The 27,894-nt window shown below is 53.8% G+C and overlaps 2 protein-coding genes across 4 annotated transcripts; both read right to left on the bottom strand.

The window, feature by feature from the left end:
- Positions 1-94: 94 nt before the first annotated feature.
- On the bottom strand, positions 95-15,478 carry Map4k2 (mitogen-activated protein kinase kinase kinase kinase 2). Of its 2 annotated transcripts, XM_021638398.2 has the most exons (32): positions 15,292-15,478; positions 15,113-15,170; positions 14,793-14,883; positions 14,649-14,713; positions 14,308-14,363; positions 13,962-14,009; positions 13,840-13,882; positions 13,440-13,512; positions 13,231-13,362; positions 13,094-13,156; positions 12,745-12,826; positions 12,546-12,653; positions 12,066-12,144; positions 11,904-11,962; positions 11,202-11,245; positions 11,083-11,121; positions 10,955-10,988; positions 10,758-10,863; positions 10,592-10,680; positions 10,475-10,516; positions 10,307-10,391; positions 10,131-10,210; positions 9,998-10,058; positions 9,795-9,912; positions 5,196-5,254; positions 5,011-5,114; positions 4,757-4,934; positions 3,154-3,222; positions 2,977-3,063; positions 2,615-2,685; positions 2,459-2,514; positions 95-2,340 (listed from the first exon to the last, which is right to left on the bottom strand). In XM_021638398.2, exons 1-32 carry the CDS (start codon positions 15,385-15,387, stop codon positions 2,253-2,255), a joined length of 2,463 nt encoding a protein of 820 aa, XP_021494073.1. In that variant the 5' UTR covers positions 15,388-15,478; the 3' UTR covers positions 95-2,252. The 2 variants fall into 2 exon arrangements, with proteins under 2 accessions (XP_021494073.1, XP_060241132.1); XM_060385149.1 differs by lacking the exons at positions 15,113-15,170; positions 15,292-15,478 and adding an exon at positions 14,977-15,071.
- Positions 15,479-15,750: 272 nt separating this feature from the next.
- On the bottom strand, positions 15,751-21,576 carry Men1 (menin 1). Of its 2 annotated transcripts, none has more exons than XM_021638453.2 (10): positions 21,452-21,572; positions 20,622-21,082; positions 19,601-19,809; positions 19,259-19,387; positions 19,013-19,053; positions 18,848-18,935; positions 18,159-18,295; positions 17,622-17,757; positions 17,124-17,288; positions 15,751-16,951 (listed from the first exon to the last, which is right to left on the bottom strand). In XM_021638453.2, coding segments are annotated over exons 1-10 (1,848 nt in total). In that variant the 5' UTR covers positions 21,454-21,572; the 3' UTR covers positions 15,751-16,471. The 2 variants fall into 2 exon arrangements, with proteins under 2 accessions (XP_021494128.1, XP_021494130.1); XM_021638455.2 differs by having other exon boundaries at positions 15,763-16,951; positions 21,440-21,576.
- Positions 21,577-27,894: the final 6,318 nt, after the last annotated feature.

The following is a 27,894-nucleotide window of genomic DNA, read 5'->3' as shown; positions in this document are numbered from 1 at the left end:
CCAGCACCTCACCGTGGCAAACACGGTCACTCCAACCCAGCAATACCACTTCCAGGAATTGATCTCCCAGCAACACTTGAGTACACAGAGTGGCTCTGACACAGGAGTTATTTATTGCAGTGTGGTTTGTGATACTAAAGTAAAAATACATTCCATCAATAAAGCTCTTTCAGTTAGCATTAGTCACCTGAAACGCATACAACCCTGCACTAGCTATACAAAAAAAGGCCAGGCTGATAATGGAAAGACCTCCAGAATGTACTCTGAGGAAGCCAGAAGGATATACAGAATGTTGCCATGTGAATAAAAATATACCAGATTGTTTAAATATCATAAATACTTCTAGAAGGGACTGGAGGACAAATGAGAGGCAAATTTTATTTATTTTTGAGGCAGGGTCTTGTCTGCATATAACCTCGGCTGGCCCGTAGCTCACTGTGTAGACCAGCCTGGACTATTGTTCACACAGCCCTGCCTCTGCCTCCTGAGTCCTGGAGGCACAGGCATTCACCTTGTATCTCTTTTGTATCTGAAAAAGGCTGTCTATAAACAAACACAAATAAAACTACATCTTCCAGCGCATACTCCTGGCTGCCCTGTCTTTGGCTTGCGACACCCACCTTTGCTGGCAGTGAATACCGTCAGTGGGTCTTCCCTTTCACAGGCGTTCTGCATCCCTAAGCCTCCTTTTCAGGTGGACTCCTGCCACAAGGTGGCACTGCGCAGCCCACCGCTCTGAGGGCCAGTTCTCCCAGGGCACCTGGGGTCAAGTGTTGTGGGCTGGGTCTCTCACCCCCATCGCCAGCATGCTCCCAAGAAATCCGGGAGACAGGAAGCTAGGTATTACTCTGTAGCCTTTTTTACCCTGGCTCCTCAGATGACCTGACTTGGGATCTGGCTCCCTATTTCAACCAAGCCAACCTCTTGGTCACTAGAAACCAAGCAATCAGATATTTAGAAGAGGGTAGTCAAGGGGACAGCAATAACCACAAGGGTCACAATTCCATTCACATGAGCTGTCACCCACCTACCCTCACTCACCCACTGCTTCGCTGAACTAACTGGCAAATACTTGCAGCCAGCATACCAGGCACAAGACCTCCTGCCAACACTTGTTCTAAATGTCAGCAGGGAGACAATGAGCTGGAAGTGAGTACTGAGATCTGGACCTTCACTCCACAGGCCCCTCTAGAGACCCTCCCATGCCAGGCCCTATCCGTGTGCACACCCTCCTTCAGTGGCCTTGGTCAGTCGGCATTTGGGGCCTCAGGGGAGGGGACAGCTGACCTGGGGTCTCTGAGCCTTTGTAAGGGGACAATACAAAGCAAAAGCCACTGGAGAGATGGGTGCCAATGAGTTTCTTGGGTGTTGAGCTATATCTTGGTAGTGACCCCAAGCCTGGTATGGAGTGTCAGGACACTAAAGGAGCCCACGTCCATCCATGTTCCCAGGTTAAGCTGATGTGTCACTGTATTGTTACAAGCTTATCATGGACACTGCAGTAGACAGGGATAGGGTGCAGATCCCAGAACAGTCAAGGACATGGTAGCTTCCAGCAGCCTCCCAAGGATCATAAGCAAGACCCTATTTGGCGCAAGGCTGCCCTGGATAGGTCTCTTTACTCAGTGCTCCCTGCATATGTCCCATAGATGCTAGATTACAGCAGGGGTCTCAATTTACGAAACTGAGGGAGGGTTGCTCAGGGCAGGGACCAGGAAGATAGAGGTCCAGGATGGCTGTTTGACCAGACTTGCGTCACCTGAGCCTAGGCTCTACAGAGCACCAGTGGACTGGCCCTTCTATGGTGCACACCTGAGACCAAGCAATTACAGAAAGGTTTCCTGCAGGAAAAGGGAAAGAGGATGGGGCAAAGGTGAAGGCTCAACCCCTCCACCTCAGAGGAACTAGTGGCATAAAACCAACCAGCTTTAATACCAATATAATTCTCTCTTAAATACATGTTGCCCAGGATAGAAGCTGGGACAGGCTCTTGGCAAAAGAAACGGAAAGGAAAAGTGAGAAAGTGGAATGATCAGCCAGGCAGCCCCATCCTGCCCAGGGCCTCCTGCACTGGGGTCAACACGCCAGGGAGGGTAGGTGGTCACAGCTTCCTCTGGTCCAGTTATTGCTTAGGGGGGTGGGCTACCTCCCCTCCCTGCCCCCAGACACTTCTCAGAGTTAGGTCTGCCCTCTGGGACCCTAGCAGAGGCTGGAGGTGGCAACCGAGGCCTGGGTGCCGCCAGAGAGACGGCTCAGTAGCTGCTCTGGTGACCCGTGAGAATGTAGAGGTTGCTGTGTGCCCCGGGGTTGTCAGTGGGAATGCTTTCCAGGATGATGTCCCTGGTGAGGGAAGAGCCACACGGTGAGCAGCGCGGGGGAGCTGGGTGACCCATCCCCATCTCCAGCCTGGGGCGGTATCCGAAATGGAAGGTGCACTTCTGATACCACCTGAGTGTACCTGTGGGCCCCCAGCACGCGGAAGATCCTGGTCTCATCGGTAATCTCCTGAGTCACCTGGAAGACAAGGGGGGCTCTGAGACCATCCCAGCAGGTCCTTTCTATCTGAACAAGGCCCTCAGAGCTGGAGGTAGCTGGCTCCCCAAGCCCCACTCACCTCGTTGGTGTCCAGACTTCGGCCCTGCATGCCATGGCTCCAGAAAGCCAGCACACTGTCCTGCAGGCACACTGGAAGAACAGGCTGTCAGCCCTACACCTCCTCCCCCCCAACCCCGCACACCACAAATCCCCTCACCCTTGCCACAAGATACAGTGGCTGCTCCAGCTCCACCTGAGCCAGGCCAACCACAGGGGGCCCTCGCTGATGCTGGGTGACCATGCCGGCTCCCCAAGAGGAATAGGGAAACTACCCCGGTCCCATTGCCAGCCCTGAGCCCTGAGCCCTGAGCCCTGAGCCCTGAGCCCGATCACGTACTTCTGGACTGTGGATATTGCCAGGTCCACATCTGACTTACTCACCCACAGTCTCAATAGGGAAGTCGAAGGTAAGCTCAGGGGCCAGTGCGGCCGTGGGCTCACCCTGCAAGTTAACGATCCTCACACAGCCTGCACAGGGAGAGAGCTGGTGGGTGGGGGTGACAGACCCATAAGGCCTTCCTCACCACCGTCCTACAACCCCGATCCTACGGAACTCACGTTCAAAGCTGACCAGCACTGTGTCCCTGTCCACCTGGATCACCTGCTGGGCAGAGCCTGGGACCCCCTCTGTGGGCAGAGAAGAGAGGCAAGGCTTGGCTGGCCGAGCCATTATCCCACTCCAGCATCCCAAGGACTGAGGGGACATGCTACAGCCAGTCTTAAACCAACAGCATAGCTCACCTCACACCAGTCCCATGGGATCAGACTCAGAACAAGGGACTTGCCCTCAGGCTCATTAAGATCCAGGAAGGAGTTCCAGGGTCCTACAGGAGCCTACAGAAGGCTCCAGGGTCACACAGACCACGCAGTGAGGTTCATTCCCTGTGTGGCCTGGCACAAGTCTCTCTCTCTGAACTTAATTTTCCTGCTTAATAACTCAGATATGAGTTACCTACTTTGCAGGGCCATTGTAAGAATTAAGACTGAGGGGGCTGGAGAGATGGTTCAGTGGTTAAGAGCACTGGCTGCTCTTCCAAAGGGTGCAGGTTTGATTCTCAGCATGCACATAGTGGCTCATGACCACCTTTAACTCCAAGTCACCTTCTTCTGACCTCCAAGGCATGCATGTGGTATATATACAGACATTAAGGAAAAGCATTCATACACATAAAGTAAATTTTAAAAATATATTTTTAAAAAAAGCAACAGAAAGCCAGGCGCAGGAGCGCATGCCTATAGTCCCACGACTTGGGGAGGCAGAGGCAGGTGGATCTCTGTGAGTTCAAGGCCAGCCTGGTCTACAAAGCGAATCCAGGACAAGCAAGGCAACACAGAGAAACTCTGTCTCAAAAGAATTGGCAATGAAATTCCAAAGGGCTCCTGGCACCTCTTGAGCCCTTCTTTCTCTAACCACTGCCCCAGCTGTCCCTGTGGCCAAGAGGTCATCCTTGCCTGCTCAGAGTGGAAGCTTCTGTTTCCTACCTAGCCAGAAACCCTCTTCTTCCTGCTGTTGCTGGCTAAGGCTCAAGCACAGGCAGCCAGCTTTCTCTTGGCTGCCAAGCCCTTTAATCTTAGGAGATCTTTTTGTTTAGTTGTCTTTTTTTATTTGATTCGTTTGGGGTTTTGTTTTGTTTTGTTTAAGACAGGGTCTCTCTATTGTGTAGCTCTGGCTGTTGTGGAACTCGTGTAGACCAGACTGGCCTCAAACTCACAGATCCACCTGTCTCTGCCTCCCAGAGTGCTAGGATTAAAGTCGTGTGCCACACTGCCTAGACTTGTTTTGCTTTTGAGACTGGGCCACACTATGCAGGTCAGGCTGCCATTGAATTCTATACAGCCCAGATCGTCCTCAAACTCAGCATCTTCCTGCCTTGGCCTGCCAAGTGCTTATACCACCATGCCTTTCTTTAAAGAAACAAAAGCAGAAAAGCTCTAGCTTGTTATGTTATCCAGGCTAGTGTCTATTCATGGGTTCATGCAATCCTCATGCTTTAGCCTCAGAGGAGGGAATCGCAGGCCTGTGCCACTGTGCCCAGGCTAGTCTGATAAAATCCTTCACGGAAGCCCCGACCAGAGAGCCTGGACGGAGGTGTCCCATAACCCCACCTCTCTTGACTTTCTCAAGCATCCCCTGCCTGCAGCACCCAGCTCTGCCGCTCACCAGGAGGGATGAGGATGTCTGGAGTCAGGCCAGCCTCCAGGGGCAAGACGTGGAACAGGACTCGGCAGCCAGGTCCCTCAGGCCCCTCAGCGCCCACGCACACCTGTGGCAGCTCCTTTCCGTCTAGCACCAGCGGCTCCAGCATCCCTGCTGGGCTGGGCAAGGGACTGGAAAAATTCTGGGGGACAGCAGAGAGGCTCGGCTCTGTTTCTCCTGCGGGGATCCTGCCACCCAGGGATCTTCTGGCCTCCTACCTTCAGCAGCAGGAATTTCTGCAATGGCTCATACCACTGCAGCAGAAGCAGGCTGGCGGGCAGGGCAGCCAGCAAGAAAGTGCTGCCTGTGTAGGGGTTCCGAACTGTGGGAAAAGGAGGTGTTGGGCAAAGGTTCAGCCTCACAGCAACCTCCCCTCCCCCCACCCCAATCAGCCAGCTCTTACCCACACGACACTGCAGGCAGCCTTTGGTGTCAGGAATCTTAGTGGACAAAGCAAAGCGCCTGCAGGGGGGGGGGTGTCAAAATCAGCCTATGTTCTGAGAGCCATCCATGGGCAAGGCCCCACTGAGCCCTGTGAGGTCGTCACTGTTGCCCTTCTACTTTATGGATGAGACACTAGGCTCAGTGAGGCACAGCAGTGTGCCTGTAAGAGCTGCAAGGGGCCCAGGATCTGTGGGCATCTCGGACTCCCCAGGCCTGGGCACTCACTCTAGGAGGGTGGTTCTTTTGGGTTTCTCTCTCTAAAGTTTATTTTTGTGTATCTAAGCGTTTGCCTGCACGCCTGCGCGTATATTATTCATTTTGTGCCTGGAGCCTGCAAAGGTGAGGAGGCACCTCAGAGCCCCTGAGGTTAAAGGTGGCTGTCAGCGATCATGTAGATAATGGGAACTGAACCCAGGTCCTCTGGAAGAGAGCAACGGCTCTTAACCACTCAAGTCATGACTCAAGTCATCTCTCCCGTTCCAGTTCGTTTTTTTAAGTTTTTGGAGACAAAGTTCATATAACCCAGGCTGCTCCTAAACTCCTGATCTTGCTGAATTCTCCCAGGTGCTGACATTAGAAGCCTGAGCCACCAAATCCAATGCTACTACTACTCTCTCTCTCTCTCTCTCAACTCCTTCTCAACTTTTCTTGGGCTGGCTAGATGACTCATTAGATACAGGTACCTGCTATCAACACTTACAACCTGAACTCAGTTCCTGGGGTCCAGGTGCCAGACTAAGGAAAATTACTTCTGTAAGTTGTCTCCTGACCTCCCCCACAATAATAATAATGATGGTGATGATGATGATGGTGCCTTTAATCCCAGCATTTGGGAGGCAGAAGCAGGATCTCTTTGAGTTTAGAGCCAGCCTGGTCTACATAGTGAGTTCTAGGACAGCCAGGGCGAGAGAGAGAGAGAGAGAGAGAGAGAGAGAGACCCTGTCTCAAACAAGCAAAAACATAATCATAAATGTAAAAAAATTAAAAGTATTTTTTCTGAGACAGGATTTCTCTATTGCCTTGGCCTTCGTGGACTCACTCTGTAGACCAGGCTGGCCTCAAATTCACAGAGATCTGCCTGCCTGTGCCTCCCTGAGTGCTGGGATTATTACAGGCATGCATCACCACACCGGTTCTAAAATACAGTATTCCTTTAAAATGATTGCTTGATGATGGGCGGCACACATCATGGCCCATATATAAAGGTCAAAAGACAGCTTGCAGGAGCCAGTCCCCCTTCCACCGTATGAGTCCTTGAGCCTGAGCTTAGTAGCGACCACCTTTACCTGATAAACTGAGCCGTCGCAGCAGCCCTCCTTTAGTTTTGACTCTGCAGCCCAGATTAGCTTAGAATTTGTAGCAATCCTCTTGCCTCAGTCTCCCAAGTGCTAGGATTACAGGTAGGTCCTGGGTGCTTTTAAACCAGCCACTTCTGCCTCTCTGTGCCTGTTCCTGGCTGGCAGCAGAGGCAGCTAGCGTGGAGACCAGAAGCTGATGCAGGTTCCAGCTTGAGCATACTCAGCCCATTTCAAAGACTGACAAACAGGCCCTGGGAAACGTAGACTTCAAAGGGCAAACGGCCTGCCTTCTGCACCCTCGCTGGGGCTCTGACCCTGTGGAGCCAGTGGGTGGCTGTCTTACGGGGAGTCCCCCATTCCCTTAGGGGACTGATCGTTTGAACCTGTTTTTTTCATCTGAGGAATTGAGCTGTTAACAAGGCAATCTCCTCCCAGTGCCTCAGGTCCTGTCTGTCCTCCTGCCAGGACAAGCCCCTGGGAGGAAGCCGGTGTCTGCCTCACTGTGCTGCCCTCTGCCCTCCCTCTTCCTCCCACTCTCTCCCCAGCTGGCACCTGGTGTTTGCATCTGGCGCTTCCTCTAAGAATCCCATTTCTTTCCTTCTTCTCTATGTTCAAAGTAGACAGGCACAGAGTCAGATCTGCCCCTGACTTCCTGGGGCTCTGGCAAGCCCTCTGCCTGAGGGTTGTAGGTCAGAACAGAGGCTCAGGAAGCCCAGAGGCCACAGGGCACCAGATCTAGGCTTGCTCTGAGCTCTGTAGATAAGGCTCTCCTCCAGAGCTCCCAGCACTGCTGCCCAGGCCTGGCCTGGCCCCCAAGCTGGTCACAGTAACACTGGAGTGCTTCCTGGCCCACCCTTCTGCTGCACTTCTCCCAGATGGACGAGGGAGGTCCCATTCTCAGGGAATATGCATCTTTTGGAATGTGAACTTTCAGACAGGGTCTCACATTGTGGCATCAAACTTCCAGTAATCCTCTGCCTCAACTACTTGAATGTGAGATGACAGGCATATAATTTATTTAATGTGGCAAAACTGAATTGAGGCCAGACTCCTATGTCACTCGCAGCTGATGACAGCTCCATCCTTCCCTCAGCCTAGGTCAGAAGCCTCCCACTCAACCTTGGCTCCCCTTTCTCTTTCAAAGACCGCCTATCACCAGGAAATCCTGCTGGCTCCACTTGCAAAACAACCAGAACCAGACGGTTCTCACTTCCTTTCTGCCTACTGCAGCCTGCACCTCCATAGCTGGCCACCTAAATACTGCAGTGGGCTTCCCACGGCCCCCAGCATCCTCCCTCATCAGCGGCCTGGTCCTCACTCACCCACAGAGAACCCATGAGGACCTCAGGGCCAGTCACAGCTCACCAGCGGCCTCCAAGCTGCTGTGAGTCAGAGTCCAAGGCCTCCCTATAGAGACAGACCCTCGATGACCTCCTGTTCCCCAAGCAGATTTCTTCTTGGGCATCTCGTCTCCTAAAGTAACCTTCTCTACGGCTCTCTAGCTTCTTAAAAATTAAACTTATTGGGGCTGGAGAGATGGCTCAGTGGCCCTTCAGAGGATCCGGGTTAAATTTCCAGCACCACTTGGCAGCTCACAACTGTCTACCACTCCAGTTCCAGAGGATCCGACACCCTCACACCAATCGACATAAAATTATTACTTTTCATTTATTTATTCCACGCACACTCACGTGTGTGTGTGTGTGTGTGTGTGTGTACACATCATGATGTGATTGTGGAGGTCGGAGAAGCTTGAAGGAGTTGAATTTCTCTTTCCATCATCAGGTGGCAGGTGTCTTTAACCACTGAGCAATCTTGCCAGTCCTGCACTCCAAGGTTCCTACAGTGTTGGGGACTAAACCGAGGGCCTCCTACAGGCTAGGCAAGCTCCTTTACCTTACCTTACCTTACCAGTAAGCTACAGCCCCAGCTCTGTCTTTGGTCTTGGCTCAAACAGCACTTTCTCACAGAAGGCTTTCAAAACAGCCCTTTACAGTCCTCTTCTTCAGCCTGCTCTTCTCCACGGCGTATGCTCTGAGCCATCGCTGTCAAAGAGCCTCATTTTTCTAGGTTTACCATCTACCTCCTTTCCACAAAAAATGACATAAAGAGAAGGGACAAAGGTCCCTTCAGTCCACAGATGTGCCTGAGCCCTGCACAATGCCGCAAACATAGGAGGAAGGTTCTGGCTGCATAGTTATTGGCTAAAAGGCTGCCCCTCACACATGTCAAGGCTGGGCTGCTTAGCTTCATCAGCGAGCTCCTCCGCATCTGCTCTCCAGACCTCACCATTCTGCTTCCCAAATACTAGTCCTATGTAGCTCTCTACATGGTCAGTATGTTCTGTTTTGACAGACAGGAACTCACACAGACCAGGCTGGCCTCAAACTCAGTGAGTAGACAAGAATAACCATGAATTCCTGGTTCTCCTGCCCGTTTCCCATGTGTTGAAATTACAAACATGCACCACCATGCCCAGCTGTGGTTTTTGTTTTTTTCTTTGAGACAAAAGTATTAAGTAGTCCAGGCTGGCCTCAAACTTGAGATCCTCCTGCCTCATTCTCCTGAGTGCTGGGACGTCAGGCATAAGCCACCCCACCAGCCTGGCTCTTAGACAGTGAGCTGAACCACCTGCAGCAGGAAGCAGACTGACCAGTACATAATAGGATCCTCTGAAATGCTGACAGGACTGCTGTCCACTGGACAGCATCCAAGTCTCAGGCTTGGAAATAGAGGAGGGGTTTGGCCACCTGTGTGGCTCTCAACCCTCACGCCAAATACCATAGGGTTCCCCAGGCCTTGCTGTTTGGTCAAACCTGCACACGCTCTCCCCTCCCCTGGAACACCGGAATACATCCTCTTGATTCTGAGCTGTCTCTGCTTTCGGAGCACTCTGGCCAGCTCTACCCTAACACCCATCCTGAACCAAGGAGCCTGTCATGAATGCCTATGTCCTTTGTCTCTCCAAAGCAGGGTTTCTCTTGACTCATGTGCCAGGCCCAGCACAAAGCCATGGATGAAGCCCACAGCCCTGCCATCTACACCATCTAAAGCACTTTCACACCCACATCCCTCTGTCCATTCCAACGAGCCAGGTGGACAGGAGGGGAGGCCACCAACTGTACTGGCCAGGAGGAAGCAGCTTCAGGGATGCCAAAGTACCTGAGTACTGAGCTAAGGCCCTGGCAGTCTCAGGAGTGGGTGGAGTCCCCTCTAGCAGACACTCTCCTGGACTTCCTCGGCAGCCCTCCCCTGCTGACCTGGGGATGATGCGCTGAGTGAGGCGGTTGGTAGGGATGGAGAGGGGTGCCTGGTGCTGCAGTCTCCGCTGTTCAAACAGGCCTGGGAGGTCATGCGCCCAGATGTGGGTAGATTTCCCTGAAGCAGAAGGGGAGTACCGCACAGGTCACAGAGAAAGGTTGGGAAGGGTGCTCTGGAAGCCTCCGCACCCCCTTCCTCCTACCTGAGAGTGACAGCAACACATTGTTCACACAGTAGAGCCAGGAGCAGCGCTGGGAGATGAGCTAGGACCGAAGACAGTAGCAGTCAGCACCCAGCATCCCTGTGCCTCTGCCCCCAAAGCCAACAGGCCTCACCTTCTCCAGAGTATCCTCATGCAGCTCATGCAGGTTGAGGGTGTAGATGCCTTCCTCCGCCCCTACCACCAGGAACTGGTCTGCAGGCATGGGCATCCGGTCAGAGGCTGCCACACGCCCCTGGCCCAAGCCTAAGGGTGTCCTAAGTTACTACTTCTGCTCTACCCGTGGCCCACCTCGAGTCACAGGGTGAACCCAAGTGACAGCAGCATGGATCTGCAAGGGGCAGCCATTGAAGACCTTGGAGAAGCAGGCACCCATCTGGGGAGGAAGGGAGCAGCTGATGAGGGGCCCAGTGAGAACGCCAGGGCAGCAGGGCCTAGGGGCAGCCAGTGAACACTTACGTGCACCTTGGGGGTGGGAGGAAGGCCATGACAGGATGATCTCTGTGCGGGAGGGAAGGAGTCAAGGCCAAGGTGACACCCTTCAGCCTACCTCCCAACCCTGTGGTGTCCTCTTACCTCAGGATCTTCCCGTTGCTTCAGGGTAGCCCAGGCAGTGGGCAGCAATGGGGGGCTGCCGGGGTCGGGTGGAGGTGCTGACAGGGTTCCTATACACAGATGATAGTGACCGCAAGCCCTGGCCCTATCCCAGAACTCCTCCTGGACTGCCAAGCCTGGGCCTCACCTGGGAAGGACTGGGTGTTGTCATCGGGTGTTGGCTCAGTGTGGGGAAGCCCCAAAAACGGGGCTCGTTTGATGGTTCCCATGGCATCATCCGGGGAGTCCAGCTCCTGGCAAGAGGGTCAGTAAACAGCCTGGCCATCAGCATGGCATCCAATGCACACGGCTTACTTCCCAGTTCCACCCTCTTCCGATCCACACCTGGAGGTCTAAGGCTGGCCGGATAGTCAGGCTCCTACAGGGACACAGCAGATGGCATGATGGGATGTGAGAGGAGACTGGCTCCCAGGCCTGGAGGCCCTTCTACCCCCCAGGTAAGGGCCCCTCACCTTTCTTCCAGGGCCTCCTGGACTGACTGCAGCAGGCTCCTGAGCCAAAAAAGGGGTCAGTGGTCAGTCTTACATAAGACCCAAGCTGCCCCTCAGCCTCCCGAGCCTTGCTCACTCACCCACTCAGTTCCTCTTTTCCCAGCAGCGTCCACTCCTCCTCCCACTGGAGGAAACCAAGGCAGTGACAGGAAAGAGGTGAAGGAAAAGAGAGGGGTATCAAGAGATGGAAGGGAACAGCCAGAAATGATCTGGAATTCAAGGCATGCCTAGACTACAGGGTGAGTTCAAGGCCAGCTAGGGTAAGTGAGTCGACCATTCTCAACATTAACAGAGAGAGGAGAGGGGGTGCAGGAGAGAGCAGACCAATAGACAGTCGGAGAATATTCTGGTAGCAGGAAAAGATTCGTGAAAGACCATAGAGGAAAGCCAGGAGGGGGAGACGGAAGGAGACAGTAGGGCAGAGAGAGGCACTCACTGTGGGATCAGAGAGAGGAACAAGTGACAGAGTAAGAGTAGATGGTGAAACATTATCCTGTGACAGGCAGACTAGGGGATCTGGCCGAGCTGGGGCCCTCAGTCCTGTGAGACCTACGTTTCAGAAGGGTGTGGCCAGCCTTCCACTTCCCAGTGGGAAAATGGCCTAGGAGGGGCCGCCACCCCAGGACCCCAGGTGACACAGGCCCAGGGCAGCCGCTACCCCAGGACCCAGGTGACACAGGCAACCCTGCTTCAGACTAGCCTTGATGTGGGATGTTCCACCCGCATCTGGACACCGGAGCCCACCCTGTACCACCACTCCCTCGACACAGCCGGTGCCTCACCGGTTCATTGAGAGGATCTGTCTCCTTCCGTCGAGGAGCACCAAATTTCACTTGGTGAACTAGGGAGCAAGAGTCTTAGGTTAGGAGGGGTCAACGTCTCAGGATGGACCCCCAAAGCAGCACCAGGGCCATGGGTGCATTTGGCTTCGTCAGAAGACTTACACTGGATCTCAGAGGGGGTCCTCTCGGCTGGCCCATGATGGCCCCGGGAATGGATGGTATCCGGGAACATATCCTGGGTCTAAGAAAGATCACAGCCAACAGACTTGCACCCAGTTCTCACCTCTTGCCAGGAGTTTTCCCAGGTCTTCACCCCATCAGGTGTTCTATTTTCATGACAGCCCTCTTCGATTTCTATGAACTAAAACAGCCCTACAGCCCTAACCTCACAGGTGGGAACACTGGCACAGAAGCATCAGGACACTGGCCAAAGGCCACACAGAAAGGGAGACAGCTTAGTCATAGTCATGGCTGACTTGGCTCCGAGGTAGTGCAGTGAGGCCAGACCCATTCAAGATTCTTGGGGGGTGGGCTTGACTAAAGAGGAGCTCTACGCTGGAATTCCACAAGTCATGGAAATTCTGATTTATACAGCTACAGACCTTTTCCGACCTGCCAACCCGGCTCCCGGTCCCCCTTTACCTCCAGTTCACAGTCTTCAGGGGACAGGGCTCCCAGGTGAGGGTCGCTGGCCTTGTCCAGGAGCTGCGTAAGGAGGGCCCGCGGCAGCTGCTGGGTTGTGAAGGGGTGCTGGAGGAGCAAAGGGCGGTCAGGTTAGTCCCTGTCCTCCAGATCTCGTCTTTGAGCTTTAAGCCCCCAGGCTTCCTCCCCTGCCTCCCACCTGCAGAAGCTTCTCAGCTGTAGGTCTCTTCTTAGGGTTCTTGGTTAGGGCCAGCTTGAGGAAGTGGTGAAAATTCTGGGTCCTAGTGGGCACAAAAGCCCCACCCACCCAAACCCAGGTTGAGCTCTATACAGAAGTATCCTGTCAGTTGCCCCAGCTGGCCAGCAAGGAGCAGCTGGGACTGCTGCTGTTGTGCCATAGCAACGCCTCCATCCCAAGCCCCCGGCCCTTCCCTTCCGTCCATATTGAGTCAGCCTAGAGTGAGAACCATGATCACCCATTGGTAAAAGCCTCCATCCCATGCAGCTTGGCTGGAAAAGGGTATCTCAGCCGTTTTGTGAGCCCTCACCAACGCGTCTTGTCTCTCAGCTTGGGGGGTTGGAAGCTGCTCTTCGACATTAGCATCAAGGCCCTGGGGAAGATGTGAGGTCATGGGTCAAGAGTCAGCAGGGTAAGGGTCAGGCAAGGGGCATGTGCTAGGCTGACCTCATGGGGTGCAGGTGGAACAGCGGCGGCTGCAGTTCACCCAGCTCAATGGCAGTGATGCCCAGGGCCCAGACGTCACACAGCTCATTGTAGCCACCCTTGCGTTCCACAGCAGCAACCTCAGGCGCCATCCTAGAGTCAGGGTCACAAGTGGATGACAAGGTGCCCTCCTTGTGGCCCCTGCTCCCATCACCAGGGCACCATCTTACCAGTATGGAGTGCCAATGAAAGACCGCCTCTTGGCCACAGATGCCGTCAGCTCGCCTGACACCCCAAAGTCCGCTGCAGGATAAAGAGACTCTTACCAGCCTCAGGGCCTCACTCACCTCCCACCCCTGGGCACAGGCGCTATCAGACAGGGCTTGGGTACAGCCACAACTGTACCCAAGCCAGGCCAGGCCCCTCTTCTGAGAAGGGGACACCATCTCTGAACACCCGATCCCTATTCTAGCCTTCCCTCAACCTCAGCCAACTACCAGCAAGCAAGTAATAGTGCTACATTTCCTAAATGGGGAAACTGAGGCTCAAGCAAGAAAGTCACTGGGACCCCAGCACTAATTTCTATGCTCCGAGCCTGGCTGAACCTGCATGGCATCCCCCAGTACTGACCCAGCTTGACATCACCCTGCAGAGTGAGCAGAAGGTTGGCGCCCTGGAGGACACAGAAAGGATTGTGTCAGGTACCCAGCAGCTTCCTCCTCTCTTGAACCATGCCCTTGGCTGACCCCTACCTTGATGTCTCGGTGGATTTTCCCCTGCGAATGCAGGTGGTGGAGTCCCTGGGGACAAAGAGGAGTCTCTGAGGACAACTACTTAGAATTAGTTACCTCTCCTGAGCCCCTCCTCAGGACTGGGGGCCCCCCACCCAAGCCGCTTCCTCCTCCCCTCTCCCCAAACAGGAAGTGACTGAGCCAAGAGGGAAATAAGCTGCTTCCGGGAACAGAACTGGGGGCCCCCTCCCCCTAGGACACATAGCCCCTGGGCTACCATCCCAAGGTCCAAATCCTTTGAAGGCCAGCTGGGTTGGGCCCACACTCCTAAGGATTCCGAAGTGGGTGCTGCCTACGAACCCAGTACCTTCAGTGCCTCCCGGCAAACATAGGCAATCTGCCGTTCTTCCAGAGGCCCAGTAGCTGAAATAGACAACATGAAGTCTGGAGAGAGCCTGAGGCATATGCCGACCCTTCCTAGGCACCCTGCACAGTGGGGAAGCAGCAGGTACTACTACAGGAAAGTGATGCTAGCCACACTTCTTCTAAGTTTAGGCTGGGAAACTGAGCCCAGAGAAGGACGGTGTTTCTCTCAAGGTCACACAGCCAGTCGGAAGGAAAGAGGAGCCCAAGTTCAGCCAGAAGGATGCCCTCTTGCCTCTCTGTTGGGATGGGGAAAGGCGATGTCCCATGGAGCCTGGCTCTCACCATGGTATATCTCCTGCAGGGATCCCCCTCCACAGAACTCCATACAGATCCACAAGCGATCATTCCTGGGGAGACAGAGAGCTGGGGTTGGCACACAGCGAGACACTCGAGGGCTGTCTGGGGTCAGAAGATAAACAACCTCACCTGAGGTAGCTGCCAATGTAGGCCACAACATTGGGGTGGCGGCATTCGCGAAGGATGGTAATTTCCTGCTGAAGAGAGCTGATGTCGTCGCCTGGGGAGCACAAGGCATTATGGGGGGGCACACAGGGGTAGCCCAGACTCTGCCCCTACGTGCAAACTGGACATAGAGTGTTTCTCTCCTCACCGAGCAGGTGACAGCCCTGAGTCTCTCCTGCAGTCGGCCTCTCTGGGGGTCTCAGAAATGTCAACTCTCCGCCCCCGCCAGCTCACGAGCCCGCGCCCGCCTCCCTGGAGCACAGAGGCCCCACCCGGGCCCACACCTGGGTCTAGCTTGACGATCTTCACCGCAGCCAGTTCGGAGGTGACGGTGTCACGGGCCTGCGGGGCGCAGGGCGAGAAGCGGGGTGAGGAGGGGGCGGGGCCGGGGCTCCCGCGGCGGGACGTGAGGATGCTCCCTCCTCCTGCGCTCCCGCCCGTCCCGCAGCCCCGCGCAGCGCACCTTGTAAACGTCGCCATAGGTCCCGGCCCCCACACGCTGCAGCAGCTCGAAGCGGTCCCGCGGATCCTGCAGCGACACATCCCGCAGCAGCGCCATGGCCCGGCGCCGGACCGGCCGGCGGGCGCAAGCTGCGGAGCCGGCGCGGAGCGGCGCGGGGCGGGGCGGGCCGAGGCGGGAGGGCAGGGGCAGCGCCGAGACTCCGAGGCCGCGGGGGCGGGGCCAGGCCGGGGCGGGGCCAGCGGGGATGCCCCGCCGCCCGCCTAGCCGGGAGGAGGCGCCCTAGCTGCGCGGGGAAGTCCCCGAACTAGGGGCGGAGCTTAGGTTCTTCCCCTAACACCCGGATTCTCAACGCGCTACAGGTGCAGAGCGAGAAGTTCCAAATCCGAAGACGAAGCAAAAGCGGATCTCCACTTCCCACCCGATCCCCGATTTCCCAGATGAAACACGGACTTGTCTTTTTCTTTTTTTTTTTGTAACAAAATGTATTTATCTTCCTTGGAACTGAAAAATAAATCTATGTACAAAACAGGAAGAGACTGGCCCTCCCCCACCCCGTGCAGATTTCCTCCTGGGACCTCGGGGAGGTTCCCAGAGGGCTGGAAGAGCTCCTGCTCTGTTCTGGGGCCAGTTTGGTCAGGAAGCAGGCGAGGCTCAGTATTATTCACAGACAAGAGTCGGAGCTTCAGGTCCTGGACTCTGGGGCTAGGGAGGCGAGGAAGCGAAGATTTCCAAATTCAGGCAGCAATATGTAAGTTCTTTGGGGTAGGAGACTCTGATTCCCAAAGGATGGCACTCTAAAGTGCAGAAATCCATCCCTAGGGACTGGAGTCCTGGATAGCATCTGCGCTCCTGGGCTAAGGTCAACATCAGCCCCCACCCTCATGCCGACCTGTTCAGGCTTGACTAGGGTTCCTGTCACGGTCCATTGAATTTCAGGGGTTGGACCTTTCAGGATTGGTTCCATGGACCCACAATGACGTTTGTTGGTCGGCTGGTGGAAGAGGAGACCTGGGCTCTAAGAACCGGGCTACCGCTCTGGGGCCTGAGAAGGAGCGTTAACTGAAGGCCCCAGTCACTGCAGGACAGCTCTGGGGCCCCTCGGACTATGGGCGGAGTCTGGTCTTGAATTAGGGGACTAGGGAGAAGCCTGCGGGGAGTAAGTCACAGAATCCCTAACAGTTCAGAGGCCCTTGCGCTGCCGCTTAAGGAAAGAGAGTGTGTAGTCGCTGGGTGTGGACACTTTCTGTTTCTTCATCTGCACTTGCGACTGTGCCGTGAGCTGCAGCTTGATGGCACTGGAGTTGATCTTGGTGGCCACCAGTAGCTCCTTCATGCCCTTCATCTTCTCGCTCTGGAAAGTGAGCACTGGGCCCCCCGGTGGCGGTGACGCCGCAGGTGCTGGAGCTTGAGCAGCACTGCCGACTTCGGAGCCACGGGCAGTACCTGGGACAGTCCCTGGCGCTTTCCGGGGTGGTCCTGACCCTGCACTTTGCCCCGCGGGGCCCTTGTCCAATGCAGGCTTCTTGGGTGGCGGAGGCTCCTCAGGTTTGGACTCTCGGCGGGGGCCCCGCCGCCTGCCTTCTCGAGCTTCATCCCCCCACGGCTCTTCAGTCTCTGCTGCCTCTGCTTCCCGGCTAACTATGTGCACCTTCTGCCGCACCTGGGCAAGAGCGCAAGCCAAGGAAAAGGTTGTAGCTAGCCAGTGGGAACTCTGGGCTCAGCCCAGGGCCCCCTTCTGGGAGTCTTCTTTCAGACAGGCACATGCCATCACCTCACTCTCTGTGGCTACTGTCACCCTGTGGTTTCCAGCCCACTGGATGGTGCCCTCTCACCTGTCCCTCAAAGCGGCCTAGGGACTGCACAAGGAAAGTTGCCCAGCCCACGTGCAGCACTGGCGTGGGGCTGCCCTCCTCCCATTTGCAGATGCCATCATAGAATCGCAGCAGGTGGGCAAAGCACTCTGGGTCCTGGAGGGCAGAACCTTGGCCCTGGGTGCCCTGGACAAGAGGGAAGATACATCAGAGGTCAGACACAGCGTGCAAGCCAGGCTCCACCTGGGCAAAGCCCTGGTTCCACTGAGGGCAAGGGCAGGCCAGGACCTTTTATAAAGCCAACCCTTGGTGTATGTAGGGGAGGAAAGTGCCTTCTCCCACTTACGGCCTAACCCAGCCTAACCCACTTGATGGCCATGACCTGGCCATGAAGGCTACACCCTGAAGCCCCTTCAAACCCAAGCCCAGGATATCATCTCCAGCAAAGAGAATCCCCAGTCCCGTCCACGCAGTCCAACGTGGCCAGGAAGGAGGGACCGATGGAGTCCAGCCCTTCACCTGGGCTTGCTCCCCTGGCCGCTCCTCGCCTGCTTCTAGTAGGCTGGCTGCCTCCTTCAGCAGATTGGGGATGACATCATTGGCCACTTCAAAGAATTCCTTGTAGATCTCCTCATCCTCCCGGCAGTAGTTGTAGCTGTGAGAACATGGAGAATTGAGGTTGACAGTTTCCTCACAATGGGACATCCCACTGACTGGGTAAGAGACTGGGGTTCTTGTTCACCCAGATGATGGTGACCATGTTTGTCCAAGACAAGATTAAGAAGTGGGATGTGGGGCCCTGGGCTCTAGAAATTGGGCAGAGACCGTGGCACCATGTATAACAGAAATAAACTGGGCAGAGAGAGGAGAAGGGAAGAAAAGACCTGAGATGAGACGCTAACCAGAGGTCCTCACTTCCCTGGCGATGGCAGCCCTGGCTGTGTAGGGGCCAATCAGAGAGGAAAAAGCTTGGGACAAGGCTTGGGAAAGGGGTGGATGACGGGTTGGAAAGTGAGAGGAAGGACAGACTGGAGGTCCTGGCAGGGGAATCCTCACTCTTGGATAACAGTGGCAGTGTCGGCCCAGGCCTGCAGGGCTTCGCGCACGTTGCGGTTACGACAGTGGTAGCCAGCCAGGTACATGTAGGGGTAGATGTGCTCATCCTGGTAGTAGGCCTTGGCTGAGGCGATTCCCTGGAGGGCGGAGCAGAGGAACCTCAGGAGGCAGCCCCCAGCGCCCTCATCAGTGATATGCTACAAAAAGAGGAGGCCAGAGTCCTCCCTGTCTCTACTCCTGGCTCCATTTCCCGTTGGCCCCTCTATCCGGTGCTCCCCACTCCCTCCCACCTCCACCTCAGACCTGAATCTACAAGCCTGCTTACAAGAAAAAGGCAGACAACAGAAGTGATGACCCCACAAAACGAGCCTAGGGAGGGAGCACTCAAGTCTGGGGCAGGTGTCCTCCCACATGCTCCTGTACAAAGACTTCCAAGTCCGACCATCCTACCACACGGAGCAAGCTAACACCTCTCCACAGGCTACACGCCAGGAAGGTGAAGGCCAGCTGAAAAAATGCTGGGCTTGAGGGATAAATTCAGGTCCTGACAATCCTAGGCTGGGGAACCCAGGGCACTTCTTAAACACAAAACCACCCTCATTCTACCTATGCCTTACACAAAGTAGGGCACACAGAGTTCTTCCTCGTAGTCCCCAGAAAGGAGGTGCTGCTTTCGGAAATGGTCTCACCTTGTGATAGAGGGTGAGTGGGTCTGGCCGACCAGGGGTGGGCTCCAGCTCCTCCAGATCTGCCAAGTTCCCTAGTGCCATGGGGTACCTGGGAACAGATCATAAGCCCAGGGTATCACCCAGCTCCCTGATTCCCCCAAGGCCTGACCATATCCTTCTACTGACCTTTCCAGATGTCCTAGGTCATACAGCAGCCAGAGCAGCTTCTAGAGCCGAAGGGAAAGAGGTGTGAGTGAGAAGGGGGCTGCCTACCAGCCAGAGTGGTATCCAGAAGCAGCAGGGCCCTTCCACCAGAGAAGGGCTAGAATTCGAGACTCAATCCTTTCGTGAAGCAAAGCTCTTCATGGCTCAACTCCACTTGCCCTTGAGCCTTGAGAAAGGAGGGAACGGGAGGGCCCTGGGCCTCCTCACCTGCTGCAGCTGCAGCAGCTCCAAGGAGTCAGTGTGAAGATCAATGGAAGGGTTGATGGCACACACCATGAACGCCACCTCCATCTTGCGGTCACAACGCATGTACGATCCTTTTAGGTACAGCCAGCTCTTGGAAAGGCACAAAAGCAGACACCTCAGGATGCCCCACCTTGTGCCTGCTCTAGGGCATGGCGACGTGAATCGGTTCACATCTGCCTTCCCCCTCCATACATACAAAAAAGGGATGACGGGCTGAGGGGAGCATGACAGGGAAGTACAATCCCTCCGATGACTCGGGCTCACTGAGTAGGAAAAGGGCAAGATCGAGGGGAAATACTATACCCGTTCCGCCACACCAGCATTGACCGTCTGACCCCTGCGATCCTCGTTGCCTTTGCCGTGCCAGGTGACCTCAGCAGTCTGCTCCCCATTGGGCCCAAACACCACCCAAGCATGGTCCTCAGACAAGGCCAGATGGACATCTCGGAGACCCAGGGCCTGGCAGGCTCCTACCACCGCAAAGGCCACGCCCGAGCTGTCCAGCTTAGTGCCTGTGAGAAGAGGGCAGCATTACTGGAAGAACACCTCCAACGCCTCTCAAGCCTGTGTCCATGCTTCACACCCTCCTACCCACCGCACTCACCCTTTGCTGCTCACAGCCTCTCCCTCCTCAGCCCAACCCCAGCAGGAGACCTTTTCTGGAGCTCAGCTCCACCCGGCCAGAAACTGTCCCTCCCTTTCCCTACATCATGCGCTTCTGTTACCAAAACGACTTAACCCGCCCGGTGTCTTAGACCGTAGAAGGGAGAGCAAACTCATGACCCCAGGCATCCCCTCACCCCACCCCTCCCTTGCCTGATTTCTCTCTTTTTTTCCTGCTGGCCTCAGATTCTTAACTCAATGCCATACACCGGGAGCTGAAGCACTTTGCAAGTCCTTAGCCTTGAGCTTATTGTGCTCAAGTCTGCGTTTCCTTTCAAAATATTTTCATAGGCACCATCTCATTTTCCTTGTTTCCAATGTGTCCACCCCTTTGTCCTGCCTCCCCAATCTGCTCCCACCCTCTTTCCCCATATGTTGGGCTGCCACATTTCCGTGGCTATTCAATGGCAGGGCTAGGGGTGCAGAAGGAACAGAGGGCTCTGGCACCGAACGACCAGATTCTGGTCCTAGCCCTGTCATTCTGACATTAGAACATCACTTCCCCTCTTCGGGGTTCTGTTTCCCCAGCTGCCAAGTTCTACTACCTGCCCCACTATGCAAGGTTTACAGGTCTCCAAAAGGCTGTAAACCATACTGTTCGGACGTGAGAAGAGGCAAGCCAACATTCATTTGCTCCCCTGACCACCTGTGTGACGCCAACCTGTGATGAAGCTGAAGAGGGACTGGATGTGGGCTCGGTCCTTGAAGTAGGAGCGGCTGAGGCTGTTCCATATGACGTCCGAGACCTTTTTTACCAGTTCGCGGCTGGAAACGCCCCCCTCTCGAGGGTAGAGGGAGAGGTCCACAGCGCCACGGATCTGAGCGGTGAATCGGGCATAGAGGGCAGCAATGATGGATAGGTCGGCCACCGGGAAGTAGGTGAGGCCGCCAGGAGGGTCAGGTGCGGGGCTGGGCTGGAAGGTGAGCTCGGGCACGTTGGTGGGGATGACACGGTTGACAGCCAGGAAATGCTCCACGAAGCCCAGGACCAAGGAGAGGAGCACCAGGTCAGGCTCCTCCCGGCCCAGCTCCGCAGCGAACAGGCGCACCACGTCGTCAATAGAGCGCAGAGGGAACAGTGTCTTCTGGGCGGCCTTCAGCCCCATGGCGGCGGGCGGTGGCCTGCGGGCGAGCCGAGGGAGGGAGGGTCGGGCTCGGCGAGAGAGCCCCCTCCCAGGCTCGACTGAGGTTCTGCCTTCCGCCACAATTCTGCTTCGCCAGCCGCTTCGTCCTGCGCTCACGGGCGGCGGCTCGGTCGCTGAGACCCTTCAACCAAGGCCTTCTTGTTCCCCACAAGCCCGGGACCCCCAAGCCCCAATGAGGCTGTGTCCCAAAGTCCTCTCTAGGGAATCCTTAAAGGCCGTCCCTCCCAATCCCTATGACCTCTACCCGGCCCTCTGGAGCCTGTCCAGAAGGTGAACCCGAACCAGCCTCCCGCAAGTCCCAAGGAGAGTCCCGGCCTCTGTCCCCCGAGCCCACCTCCGCGCTTACATCCCACACAAGGCACCGCGGCGCCCGCCGCCTGACGCCTGCTGGGAAATGAAGTCCCGCGCCTCCTCCTCTGGCCGCACCGCCTGCCGGGAAAGTGGACTCCCTGTTCGGCCCGCCCTCGCAAAGTCTGGAAATGATAAGACAGTCAAGCCCGCAGTGGTTTATGGGAGAGGTAGTCCTACTGCTTTGCTCAGGCGCCGGTCTACTAAGCTCCTCAGCGATTGGTCACATGCGGTCACACCAGAAGAGGTTCCGCAGTGCCGCCTGGGAGATTGTAGTCCTGGGACTGAACGCCCTCAGGCACGGTGGCGCTGCTTCACTGTGTGTGACGGCTGGTTTGCAAACCGTGAAGGAAACTGGTGCTGGAGACCTGGCTCAGGTGTTTAGAGCACTTGTTGCTCTTGCAAAGGACCCGCATTCAAGGTCTGTAACTCCAGTTCCAGGGCATCCATGCCCTCCTCTGACCTCCACCAAGCATGCGCGTAAAAAAAGATGCGGACATGGGCTGGAGAGATGGCTCAGAGGTTAATTCCCGAGGTCCCGAGTTTAATTCCCAGCAACCACATGGTGGCTCACAAAAAGAGATCTGGTGCCCTCTTCTGGTGTACAGGTGTACAGAAGATGCAGACAAAACAGTCATACCTAAAAAGACTGCAGGGCTGGACAGGAGGAGGCTGAGGCAGGAGGATTTCGGTGAGTTCAAGGCCAGCCTGGTCTATGATGCTAATACCAGCCCTTGGGAATTAGAGGCAAGAAACTCAAGGTGCAGAAGACCCTAGGTTCCCAGTGTCAGCTCACAACTGGGTCTTTAACCCAGTTTCAGGAGATCCAATGTTCTCTGCTGACTTTTGCAGCCTTCGGGAAAGCACCTTGTGCACAAACGTGTAAAATAAAATTAAGGAAAGAAAAAAGAAAGAAAGAAAGAAAGAAAGAAAAAGGATGAGTTCGAGGTCAGTTTTACCTTAGACAGGATCTTGCCTTTTCAGTTCAAACTGGCCACAAGCTCACTGTGCTCCTGCTTTCGCCTCCACTGTGCTGGGATCGTGGACGTAAGACACCAGGACCCCTGGCACAACCTCCCCTCATGGTCACAAACCTCACTTCACTCTCTGCAATGACCCTGTTTCCAAAATAAAGTCTGTGTCTGAGACTAAGACTTCAGTACATGGGGCTGAGGAGACGGCCCAGCAGGTGAGACCGCTTTGCTGTAGCAGCATGATGGCCTGAGCTCAAATCCCCAGAATTCTCTTACACATCTGGAATCCTAGCACTGTGGGGCAGGGGAGGGGCTTAAAGACAGGAGGCTCCTTGGGGCTTCCATCCTACCAGCCTAGCTTCAGGCTCAGCAAGAGAGCATATCTGAAGGAAATAAGGTGGAGAACAGGATACTTGATATGTTTCTGTTTTCTTCACCTGAGCAGGTTTTTGCACACGGGCAAAGCATCACACGCATATGACATATATATGAACATAAACTTTTTTTTGAGACAGGATTTCTCTACGTAGCCCTGGCTGTCCTTGATTCTCTTTGTAGAGCAGGCTGGCCTGAAACTCAGAGAGATCTGCCTGCCTCTGCCTCCCTCTCCCTAGTGCTGTGATTAAAGGCCGGTGCCATGACTGGCTGTGTCTACCCACATATCTTAAAGTTTCTTTGATTTATAACTTTCTTTGTTCTATAAAGCTATGAAACTGCTCTCATATTAGAACATGGAATTTGGATTAACCTGAATCTACATTCTTGGGCTATGGTCACTCGCAGTTGCTCTAGAATAAGCTATCTATTGTTCCCTTTAGTGAGGGGGCTGGTCACAATGGCGCACGCCTTGAATCCCAGCGCTCTACATAGCAAGTTCCAGCCAAGGCTCCATAGTGAGACCCTGTATCAAAAAACAAACCACAAAAATTGGGGCTGGAGAGATGCCTCAGCAGTCAAGAGCACTGTCTGCTCTGCCAGTCTCTAGTCTCACAGGACCCAATGTCCTCTTTTACCTTCCATGATGCACGAGGAACACAGACATACGTGCAGGCAAAACACTCATACACATGAACTGCACCGAAAAAAAAAACACTTAAAAATTAGAATATAAACTTATTTATCATAGAAGGCCTTGACTATATGAATTCAGGGGGGTCACTGGTCTATCATAACGTCACACATAGGTACTCAAAGGCCACAGTGCTTACAACCTACTTCCAGCAGAGGCACTAGCCCATTTTCTCACCTCTGTCACAGACTTAAGCCTGAATACTTTCTTTTAGAGAGAGAATAAGCTTACTTAGCTCACAGTGGCAAGTCTGGCGTGGGTCCCTTTGGCTATGTCACCTTTATGGCATCGGGTGAAACAGTAAGATAGGAGAGCTGACATAGTGAACCAAGAAGCAAGAGCACAGAGGCCTTTGCATTTTTTAAAACAACAACTTGCACTATAACTTTAGTAAACACGTATACACATGCAAACATATATACATACATTTATATGTATATATATATATATATGGAGAGAGAGAGAGAGAGTCTCACTGTGTAGCCTGGCTGGCCTCAAATGCATAAAGATTCACTTCTTTCTGTATCCCAAGTGCTTGGATTAAAGGTGTGTGCCACTTTGACAGGCCTTCTTTTGCTTTTTTAAAGGTTTATTTGTCATTTCTAATTTTGTGTGTATAAGCATGTGCTCATGAGTGTAGGTGCTGCGTGAGCGAGACAGAGGCCATCAGACCCCCTGCAGCTGGTGTTACAGGCGGCTTTGAGTCTTTGTGGGTGCTGGGTCCTTTGAAAGACCATACACTTAATGGCTGAGCTATCTCTCTAGCCCCTTCGTTTGCTTTTTGAGACAAGGTTTCACTAACGTTGGTAGGACTAGTCCTCTGACCCCTGACCTCAAACTTTTCTCCAGCCTCAGCCTCCACATCCAGAGTATGGGAACTACAAAACGAGCCACTACAGCCAGCCTTAGAATAACTCCATATCGATGCAGAAGATCATTTAGCTGTCCTGTCTGCCAGATTCAGCAATCAGTCACATCCTAGTCCTGGAAACAGAAATCTTGGCTTTTCCAGAAGGCTGTTTGCCTTTTGCGGTCGGAGCCTGTAGTCGTCTCTACAGCTTTAACACTAGGGGGCGCTCTGAACCCAGGTTTGCACTGATTCTGCTGCGTACTTCAACCAATAAGAAATCGGTGCTTGGTGGTCGAGCAGTTGGGAGTTTGGGGTTGTGCTCTTGAAAGTTACTTCACAGAGCTTTGCGGTATCTCCAAGGCGGTTGGCCAGAATGAAGCTGAATATCTTCTCCCAGGCACTGGCTGTCAAGGAACACACTGAAGTGGGTGATGAATGCAAACATGGCACTTTCTTTTCTTTTTTTTCTCTCCCTGAGACAGTTTCTCTGTGTGGCCCTGGCTGTCCTGGAACTCCTCGAACTCAGAGACCTGCCTGCTTCTGCTTCCCTCGCGCTGAGACTAAAGGAGTGCCCTGCCACCTCCCGGCCGACTCTGCACCTTGTATGAGAAGCTTACGGCGTCCAAAGTAGCTGTCAGTGGGAGACATGGGGGGCACGGAAAGGGCTCTGCGTTCGCATCGGTGGCGAGGGTGGCTAACAGGCTTTCCCATGAAGCAAGCTGTCTTAGCCAACAGCACAGTCCGCCTGTTGTTGGGTAAGGGTGTTGCTGACATAGACCAAGGGGAAATACTGGGCAGAGGAAGTACAAGTGCGTTGTGGACGGACGCCAACCTGAGTGCTCTTGTATTGGTATTGTTAAAATAAAAATGGGAGAGAAGGACATTTCTGGACTAACAGATACTATATATACCTCGGTGGTTAGACCTCAAAAGAGCTAGGAGAATCCACAGTCTTTTCAGTCTCTCTAAAATGTCAGGAAGCCCTTAAAGATGGTAAGAGGCCCGGGCCCAAAGCACCCGTGACTGGCCACCTTGTTACTCCAAGTTGTCCTAAAGAAACAAGTACTAGGAAAACAAGGAGGGTGGTGGTGGCGCACACCTTTAAGCCCGGCACTCGGGAGGCAGAGGCAGGCAGAGCTCTGTGAGTTCCAGGCCAGCCTGGTCTACAAAACAAGTCCAGAACAGCCAAGGCTACACAAACAAAGCAACAAATACAAAATCCTGTCTGGAATGCTACTGCTCCCCAAAAAGTAACAAATAGACCGAGAGAGAGAGAGAGAGAGAAAGAAAAGTTATCTAATATATCCATTTATTTCCCCAAGCTGAACTCATCAGACTCTTTTTTCAGACTGTCCAGATCCTCCTTCCTTGGAGTGGACACCCTAACAAATGGCTCTTGTAAAATAATAGCTGGAGTCAAACCAAAGTATCTTAATCCCTTCTGAGGGCAGCAGCGGCACCCCTCCCTCAGTGACCGGCCGATGTCTTTTTCTAAACATTTCTTTATTAAATATTTATTAAATATTATTAAACATTTCTTTATTAAAGGCACACACGCCACAGTGCACATGTGTTGAGGTCAGAGGACAACTTCTGAGACTTGGTTCTCGGGCTCAGTGGTCCTTGCAGAGGACCCTACAAGCTGGGTCACATCAGTCCTTAACTCTGTATCCAGAGGCTCTGATGCTCTCTTTTGACCTGAGCAGGCATCAGGCACACATCACGTGATACACAGGTATTAAAGCTCTTTTTTTCTTCATATATATATAAATAAACATATAAATATATATAAATATATTTATAAATAATATATATTATTTACATATATATGAAAAACAGAGCTTTCTTGGGGCTGGAGAGCTGTCTCAACAGTTAAGATTATTTGTTGCTGTTTCAGAGGATCCAGGTTTGTTCCCAGGACCCACCTGGCCACTAACAACCATTTCTAAATCCAGTTCCAGGGGAGCCAGTGCCGCCTTTTGACCTCCAAGAGCCCTGAACGTACATGGCACACATACCAGCAAAACGTTCACACACATAAAATAGAAATAATTTTTTTGCATGTAAAGAATTGAAAAAAAATGGACAGAGGTAGCGCACGCCTTTAATCCCAGCACTCTGAAGGCAGAGGCAGGCTGATCTCTGAGTTTGAGGCTAGCCTGGTCTACAGAACTAGTTCTAGGACAGCCAGGGCTATGCAGAGAAACTCTCTTGAAAGACAAACAAAAAGAACTAGGGAAATGAACTTAAAAAAAATGTAACTAATGGTTAAGTGGGACAGTTCATTGGATAAACACACCTGCCAAACAAGGGGACCTCACTTTGATTCCTGGAGCCCACCTAAAGATTGCGGAGGACTGACTCCACATTTAATTTTCTGACCTTCACGCCTGCACTCACAAACACATCATACTATGACCACAGCAAATGCAATTTTAAAATGTAATTGATTAAAATATATAAAAAATGTCAAAACTTGGAAATGAGAGTAGAATTGGTTGACTTTTTCTGGGTGCCAGGGCAGCAGCCATTTCTCCACTTTGATGAGGGATGAACTTAGGTCTTAGGTTGCTAGAGGTCTGGACAGCCCTTCCACCTGCTCCACAAAGCCAGTCGAACCTTCTGTTCCCTGAAGAGACAGAAGTTTCCAAACAGCCTGGTGGCGTCTGGCACTGTCACATCACCGGTCTTGTAGAACCTCTTGTGAGGTAGGCTTTACTTTCTTAGGTGTTTACTGTGTGTGTGTGTGTGTGTGTGTGTGTGTGTGTCCTGCATGTCTGCATGGGGAGCAGGTGCATGTGCCTGCTGGCTCTGACTTCAAGCCCACACCTCACTCCCTGCAATCTCACTCCCAACCAGATGGTGGCACCCCACCTTCTTGACCTACTTTCCCTCCAGCTTTAGGGCCTGTCCCGTCCCAGGGTGCAGACCTTACCTTCCATCTCTGTCCAGCTCAGTCTGGAGGCCTGGATCCTGCTCAGTCATGGAAACTCTGGCTAAGAACAAAACACCTGTAAGGCCTTCCTGCTTCCTCAGATGCCTTAACGTGTAGGAGCCCTGGAGCTGCAGAGGCCCTGGGCAGACCTCTGATCCACGCCCACCCTCTCCACTGGCTGCGCCTTCAAGGTCGCCTTCTGCCAATCGCAAACCTGAGCTTTGATGCTGGCTGGGTTTGCACAGGAGGCAGGAAAGGGAAGGGTGGGCACAGAGTAAAAAGAGAGTATTACCTCCAGACCTGCCTTCCTGCTCAGCCAAAATTGTCTTGGGCCGGCTACAGCTTCCAGGTAGCACGACTGTGTCTTCCGATGGACGGTGTGGGGCACTAACCCCCTGCTGCTAAGATTCTGGGGTACCACCGCCTTGGGGAGGCCCCCTAACACTGCCTGCATATCTGTAAGCCATCCTCTCATTATCAAACTGTGCTCATTAACCCTATTTGAGCATGTCATCTGATTCCTGTTCTTAAAGGTTTGCTTGTTTGTTTGTAGACAGGGTTTCTCTGTGTAGCCCTCGTTATCCTGGAGCTCGATCTGTAGACCAGGCTGGCC

Source organism: Meriones unguiculatus, chromosome 1 (assembly GCF_030254825.1).
Source record: "Meriones unguiculatus strain TT.TT164.6M chromosome 1, Bangor_MerUng_6.1, whole genome shotgun sequence".
Taxonomy (NCBI): domain Eukaryota; kingdom Metazoa; phylum Chordata; class Mammalia; order Rodentia; family Muridae; genus Meriones; species Meriones unguiculatus.
This window is presented reverse-complemented; position numbering and strand designations above follow the sequence as displayed.

Excerpts from the sequence above, each read along its gene's own strand:
- Map4k2 (XM_021638398.2), bottom strand. The coding sequence starts at position 15,387 with ATGGCGCTGCTGCGGGATGTGTCGCTGCAGGATCCGCGGGACCGCTTC. Across the intron at positions 14,010-14,307 it reads TTTGCCGGGAGGCACTGAAG|GGACTCCACCACCTGCATTC; the intron begins GTACTGGGTTCG and ends CTTTGTCCCCAG. Across the intron at positions 10,517-10,591 it reads AGCAACGGGAAGATCCTGAG|AGATCATCCTGTCATGGCCT; the intron begins GTAAGAGGACAC and ends CCTCCCGCACAG.
- Men1 (XM_021638453.2), bottom strand. Across the intron at positions 18,936-19,012 it reads GACCTAGGACATCTGGAAAG|GTACCCCATGGCACTAGGGA; the intron begins GTCAGTAGAAGG and ends ATCTGTTCCCAG. Across the intron at positions 18,296-18,847 it reads CACTCACCCTCTATCACAAG|GGAATCGCCTCAGCCAAGGC; the intron begins GTGAGACCATTT and ends TCCGCCCTCCAG.